The following is a 7,476-nucleotide window of genomic DNA, read 5'->3' as shown; positions in this document are numbered from 1 at the left end:
CCAGACCCAGAGCCAGACCCAGAGCCAGAACCAGAACCAGAGCCAGACCCAGACCCAGAACCAGAACCAGAGCCAGAACCATAGCCAGAGCCAGACCCAGACCCAGAACCAGAGCCAGAACCAGAACCAGAGCCAGACCCAGACCCAGAACCAGAGCCAGAGCCAGAGCCAGAACCAGATCCAGATCCAGAGCCAGAACCAGAGCTAGAGCCAGAGCCAGACCCAGAACCAGAGCCAGAGCCAGAACCAGAGCCAGAACCAGAACCAGAGCTAGAACCAGAGCCAGAGCCAGAGCCAGAGCCAGACCCTAGTTTTCATGGTTACTGCAGCCTTAGTATATATGTGCCTTGTGTTTGCCCTTCATACTCAAAGAGGCCCATGACATCAGCGAGATGGTGATGTGTCCTGAGTTGGCTTGGATTTGAGGGAAGCAGGGCTGTGCCGGGTCTCCAGCCTCACTTTCTCCTCCAGAACCATCTGGGTGCAGATGCCTGGTATTCTTCAGGACGACTGGAGATGCAATGGGAGCCCCTGGCCCTTTTAGGCTAAGGCCTTTTCAGGTTCTCACTTTGAGTGAGGTAACACCCTCTTCACTGAATATGTGTGTACTGGAGATGGGGATGGAGGTGGGGCAGTAGTCAGGAGATCACAAGATTAGTGTTGAAATTGAAAGGGACCTTTAAAGTCCTACAGTCGAACCGTGTCATTGGTCAATCAGTATTTCCTGAATACTTACTATGGGCCAGACACTGCAAAATACAATAATGTAAAGACAAGAGATTCTCTGCCACACTAAGCTTACATTCTAATAGAAGAGAGAAGGTGGGACTCAGGGTCCATAAGGTCTTTTCTGGCTCCAAATATTTGGAGAATAGATATATACACATAAACACACACACATATATGAGAGAGTAAGAGAGGTAGAAAGAGACAAAGAGAGACACAGAGATATGGATATATACAGGCACACATGTGTATACATATATGTATATGCAAGACATATACAAATAAAAATAAAGGTAACCTTGGGGGCACTAGGTTGGGGTTGGGGTTATACATAAGAAGGCCAGGAGTGGATCAGTCACTTGTCCAAGGTTCTACGGTTGGTAAGAAGCAGAGAGGAAGGCACATTGAATTTTTTAATTTGATATAATTTTTTCAGCTAACAAAATTCTATTTTTTCTTTTTTTCTGCTTTATCTTCCATTTTAAAAATCCTAAATTCCTCATAACAAATATGCATTTAGTCAAGCAAGACAAGTTTCCACATTGACCACATTAAAAAAACAACCTGCATGTAGCACCATTCTGTCAGAACACAGGTAACACGTTCATTCTTTGGTTCTCTGGACTAGTGGTTGTCTTTGCTTTGGTCACAGTCCTTGGCATCATTCAGAGTTCTTTGTCTCGAAAAGATGGATGTTATTGTGTAAGTTTTTCCTCCAGTCTGTTGCCTTCACGATCTATCTGTTCACACAAGTCTTCCCATTTTTCTCTGAAGCCGCTCCCTCCATCCTTTCTTAGAGCACACTAGGATCCATCACTTTTCTATAGCTCAGCTTGTTCAGGCATCCCCAGTGCATGGGCACTCCTCTAGCCTTCAGATCTCAGAGGCCACTAAAGCCTCTGGGGGCCAACACCCCAAGCAAGTTCAGAGACTCACACACAAGCAGTCCTTTTTCGATAACAGTCATTTCATTGCTTCCTTTTCAAGTTCAAGGTCTGAAGTGTTTGAAGGTTAACGTGTCTATAGAATAGGCATTTATGGTTGATTTTAAGAATAGGTTTGCAATGCTTACTACGTACATCAAAATCTACTAAAGTAATTACAAATATTCTTCTATCTGGAATATTATAATGACATGATTTCCCAGCATACCAGATAGAACTTGTAGCACACACTTTTGTGATCACAGCTATAGACTGGATCGGTACAAACTTTGTTTTGTTCTCATTCACTCTTGGGATGAATTAAGGAATTCTTTCATTCATTCATTCATTGGTTACCAACTCTGCTCATTCCTGCCTAAATGACCTCGAACAAGTCACTTACCTACCATGGGCTAGTTTTCTTCCCTAGAGAATGAAGTAGGCCGTCCCAGATGGCCTCTAAGGCTCCACAGCTCTGATTCTAGACATGCCGATCTTACTCCTGACTTATTACATGACCTAAGAGTGAAACTGAATTATTTAGAGAAAAAGATGCTGAAACAAGTGAGGATGGAGACCAGTGACTTCGGAGTGGACCCCACAAAGCCTGGGCTCAGATATGTGGGAATGAATAGTATCTTAAAACTGAAAGCCCAGGGGAAACAGTGTGAATAGGCATGGAAATGAATGGCTTCCTTCAGGAAATGGAGTGTCGCTGAGAATCTTGGGACTAACCAAGCCAGAAAACCCCTCATTGAATCTTTTGTCCTCTATGTTGCAAGCAGGGAGTAATTAAATCTTTGAGATCCCAATCACATCAAATTATCATACATGGAACTCATTCATTTGTTCAGTGGTTTATGTGTGCCAGCCATTGAGTGAGGGGATGGGCATATAGAGACAAAAATGAAACAGGCCCTGTCCTTGAAAAGCTTCCATTCTATTAGGGTTGAGCTAAACAATGTTTATTCAAGTATATAAAATATGTTTTATAGACATACACAGACAAAGTTATATGGGGGACAATGACAAGTGAGGGACTCAGAAATGACCTCCTGGAGATGCCAAAGCCAAGCCTTAACAAGTGAATGAAAAGCATGGATCGCCTGTTTCCAAGGATTCATTTCAATATTTAAGTATATGAGACCTTTCATATTTGCTTCAACCAATCTCAATGATCCATTTTCCCCTGTGTTCTATCTGCTTCCAGATGATAGTTTTTGGGTCTTACCTCATTGCCCATGGTTTCTTCAGTGTCTTTGCAATGTGTGTCGATACCCTTTTCCTCTGCTTCTGTAAGTATTTAGCACCTGTCTGTTTGGAGTTCAGGTTGGGATGGAACTGGGGAAGCGTCGAATGATGATGAGAATGTGGCCAGCCAAGTCCCTGACTGGCAGCTTATAGATTTGCCATGGTGGGACTGCAAGATCAAGTGGCATTTTGGCTAGAATGAGAAATTTCTTAACAGTTTCCTTTGCAACAGTAACAACAGCACACAGGAGTTGTACAAAGTGCTGCCATGACTCTTGGGTTCCCTGGGGTTGGACCAGCTCAGCCATTCCATTGTACTTTTAAAAAAGTCTTCCAATGTATGCTAATGGATGACTTTGGTCATCAGAACTGTTCAACAGTGGATAGAAGGATGTGCCCTCCCTGCTTTCAGGACAGACTTTCTTTTGGGGAGTCTATGCCAATGCCAGGTTCCCCCTGGTCCCACACAGGGCCAGATCCTCCTTTGTGAAATTCTATCCAAAGAAGGATTCATAGGGAATTAGAGTTGACTCTGTAGAGTTGCCACCTCACTGTAATGATCAATTTCTGAAGGGCTCTGGAAGTGCCCCAGTCTTTCCCAGGTTAGTCACTGACTTCAAAAAAATGGAGGGATGGATGATAGGGGTTAAACTTGAGATTTCCTTGGCTTGGGGAGTTCCCAATCGAGGAAACTCCCTCTGACCATGCCGATTATCACAATCTGATTGCAACTGAAAGTCTTAGAGTTACCTAAGTTTCTAAAGAGTTAAGTGAGTTATGTAGGGTCACACAGCCAGTGGATAGGGCCCTGAACTAGAGCCCAGGTCCTCCTACCTCTCTAGCCACTCTGCCATTCTCTTCTTTTCCACAGCATGTCAGAATCACAAACTGAATAAATGTATGAAACGTTAGCCTCAGAACAGCCTTAAGGAGCTCCTGCTTGGCCATCTTTGTCAAATCAAGCTTTTCAGCAGCACTAGGAGAGGTTATTCAATCTGAAAGAAAACATAAATCTTTGAGACACAATTTTATGATCTGATCAACTCAACTGACCCCACAGATAATTAACCAATGTGTGGTTTGACAGGGCTGATATGATCAGCATCACGTCGGTTTACATTTGGGCTTAGACTTGCTTATTCTGTTCATTTTGCCCCCATTTACTTTAGCATACTAGCATTTGCTAATTAGGGCAGTACAGTCATAGCCAAGGAAAGCCAGTCATTTGAGAAGCATTCATTTTGTGGTAGGCACTGGATTAATCTAGTGGGAATACACAGACAGACAAAAACATAGCATCTGCCCTCAAGGACAATGCATTATGATGGGCAAAGTTGCTGGTCAGATTTATGATCTGGGCAGAAAGAACCATGGCCATAAGAGGAAGGATACTCAAACTACGGACAAGTCCAACTCCTCTCCCTCGCCCCAGGTCTGAGTCAGAAATAGAGGGGCAGATACCTTCAGATGCCTTTGGCTCATTCCAGGCCCAACTTGTAAGTATGGCTTCTCTCCAAAGTGTAGCAGCAATGTTTAAAGACTTACTCCTTTGGAACCCTCTTTGGCAGACTGTATATTTGGCAAGGAATATTTGCTTTGGGCAATGAGAATTGCCTTTTTACTCTCTTGCCCTGACTGCCTCTTCCTTCTGCCATCTTTATTAATGAAATGCCAGCTCCACAGAAAGCCAGATAGAATTCCAGCTTTAATCTCCTTTTTGTGCTGAATATGAATGGTTTTCTTTTAGAGACTCTTGTCTTGAAGAGTAACAACAAGGTAAACGAGACTGGGTTTCTCTTCCCTATACCACTTATTTATTTATTTATTTTTTGCTTTTTGGAGGACAATTGGGGTTAAGTGACTTGCCCAAAGTCACAAGGCTAAGTAAGTGTGTCAAGTGTCTGAGGCCGAATTTGAACTCAGGTCCTCCTGACTCCAGGGCCAGTGCTCTATTCACCATGCTACCTAGCCACCCTTATACCAATTATTTCTACAGGAAACAATGTACTTGGAAATCACTGCTTGTAGACTGCCTTTCGGGCCTAGTCCTGATTGCATGAGTCTTCGTTATTTTTATCTCCTTTGCTGCCAAAAAAATTATGGGCATTTTCAAAAATGCTATGTATTTGAAGACATCTCTTCCCACCCTTCAAGTATTGGGCCAATACCCTACATGACATCTCCTCCCCCTGTTCCCATGTCCCCCCTCCCCACCAACTCTCAGGGAAGTCAATATCTCTGAGAATTAGGAAGCTGATAGGAGGAGAAGGGGAGACCACCAGTAATGAATGCCAAGCAGTCCCAGCCCTGTTTGGTTAGGGGGCTGCTAAGGAAAGAAAGTGAGATCAACTAAATGACAGGTGAGAAAGAATAATTCCAGCTTGTGTCCTTTGCATTAGAGGAAGGTCATTGACAGAATCAACAATGTAGCTGGAATAGCTATTATAATCATTATCATATTTAAATATTCAAATAGCATTGAATAATTATTCTAATTGCTGTAATAGCCATTATGATCATTGAAAGGCAGTTTGGCATAGTGGGTAGAGGGCTAGCTGTTAGAGTCAGGGAGACCTGGACTCCAATCCTGCCTTAGACACACACTTACCCTGGACAAGACACTAATCTCTTGGGGCCCCTTAACATCTAGTGTAAGAAGCTGTGGAGCAGCTGCCCACTCAAATTCAGGGAGAGAATTTCTTCACTAGGAGTTCCTTATGCCAGGGAAGTCACAAGTGTGGTAAAAAAATTCACCAACATAATAGATAATAACAATAGCCAAAATTAATATGGTGTTTGCCATGTGCCAGACACTGTGCTAAGTGCTTTGAAGATATGGTCTTATTGGATCCCCCAACAACCCTGGGAGGTGAGTACTATTATTCCCACCACTTTACAGCTAAGGAAAATGAGGCAGACAAAAATTAAGTGACTTGTTGTATCAGCAAGTACCCCAGCATCCCCAGGGTGGCTGCCAACATAGGTTCTTAGATCTGCTTTGTTAAAGGAAAGCAACTCAAAATGGGTTAACAAGCCTACTTTAATCAGTTAAACATGTATCATTTACTTAGTTCAGGGGAAAAAGGTCAGCACCCCGAACTTCAGAGTATACAGACAGAATTATCAAGACAGAGAAACAGATCAAGTAGACAGTTTCCAAACTGTCCAACCATTACATCCATACCAAATCAACATCTGGGTTTTTCAAAGCCAAGGGGCTCTCAACAACAGCTTCCCAGAGCCTCAGCTGATCAAATCACAGAACAGTTCTCAAAGTGAGCCCCAAAACAACATCTGGGTTTTTCAAAGCCGGAGGCTCTCAACAATGGCTTCCCAGAGTCTCAACTGATCAAATCACAGAACACTTCTCAAAGTGAGCCCCCAAAACAAAGCTTCACATCAGGGCTTATATAGCCTTCTCCTGGCTCAGAGAATGTAACAACCTTCTGGACCCACTGGCCAATCAAGAAGTATCTACTGAAAAACAAGCCTCCCACCCCAGGCTCCTGGTGCACTTTAGCCTGGGGCAGGGAAGATCTCTAAATTTGCATTTCCATTACACTTGTCCAGGGTCACAGTGTCTGAAGCCAGGTTTGAAGTCTGGTCTTCCTGACTTCAGGTCTAAGATTCTATCCACTGCATTACCCAACTAGCTTAGATCTTACATCTCTAGTCCCACACCACCCCCAGAAGCCCAAACACTGTGGTGGGGAAGGAGAGGACTTAGGAGAACTGCCAAGGGCTACAGATGATGCCTCAGGGACCTGTCACTTTAACTAAGCTCTTCCTTCTTTAACTTTCTATCATTTGTCTCTCTTCATTTTCCCATTTTATTCTTGGGTTTGAATAAAAACAACATCCTGATGATTGTTTGCTGCACATCCAGGTGAAGATCTGGAGAGAAATGACGGAAGCATAGAAAGACCTTACTACATGTCCCCGAAGCTGCTCCAGATTCTGGGCAAGAAGCAAGCCAAGAAGGAGGAATAAAAGCTTCCACACAGAGCCACCCACTCCCGAGGAGACCCTGAGCAAGTACGCCAACCCAGATGGAGAAAGTATGCTTTGGGAGGAGGGGTAGAGAGCACCTGCTTCTTTATGGAGAGGAGTCAGGAATCTGGGAAAAGCAGCCACTTTGCAAAGAGGGGCTTCCTTTGAGGCTGCTGCCCTCCTGGGGACCAAGGGCGCCAAGCATTTTTTTAAAATAAAAATTATCTCTAGCTTAAAGTTTTAATAACCTTTCTAACCCCGTTGACTGTTTCCCCTTAGTGCACCTTTGCTTCTCTCTGTATCTCTCTCTGTCTCTCTCTCTGTCTCTCTGTTCTCTCCCTCCCTTTCTCTCTCTCTCCCTTCCTCCCTCCTTTCCTCCCTCTTTCCTTTTGTAATAAGCAGATATTTGTAAAGAATATTCAGGCAATTTCTAAAAGCACTACAAATGTAGAACCAATTAGCCATAAAAAAGATCAACTCCTAGTTAACCAGCATGTGGTACAAAATGTGCAAATGCGGCCCAGTGTCCATGTTGTTGTTTCCATCCACCCTGGCCAATCATCCTCTTTAAATTGTGATGGAATTG

General features: G+C 43.6%; 1 protein-coding gene across 1 annotated transcript in view; it reads left to right on the top strand.

Annotated features, from left to right (window-relative positions):
* SLC44A5 (solute carrier family 44 member 5) overlaps nucleotides 1-7,071 on the top strand; it is a 183,622-nt gene extending 176,551 nt beyond the window's left edge. The window contains exons 22-23 of the mRNA XM_069102247.1: nucleotides 2,860-2,944; nucleotides 6,787-7,071. Coding sequence (XP_068958348.1) covers nucleotides 2,860-2,944; nucleotides 6,787-6,890 — 189 coding nt within the window. The 3' untranslated portion in view covers nucleotides 6,891-7,071. The remainder of the gene's footprint in view (nucleotides 1-2,859; nucleotides 2,945-6,786) is intronic.
* The last annotated feature ends 405 nt before the right edge of the window (nucleotides 7,072-7,476 follow it).

Source organism: Petaurus breviceps, unplaced genomic scaffold, assembly GCF_028583685.1.
Source record: "Petaurus breviceps papuanus isolate PSGF00001 unplaced genomic scaffold, PetGlider_PUasm1.0 545, whole genome shotgun sequence".
Lineage (NCBI taxonomy): Eukaryota > Metazoa > Chordata > Mammalia > Diprotodontia > Petauridae > Petaurus > Petaurus breviceps.
This window is presented reverse-complemented; position numbering and strand designations above follow the sequence as displayed.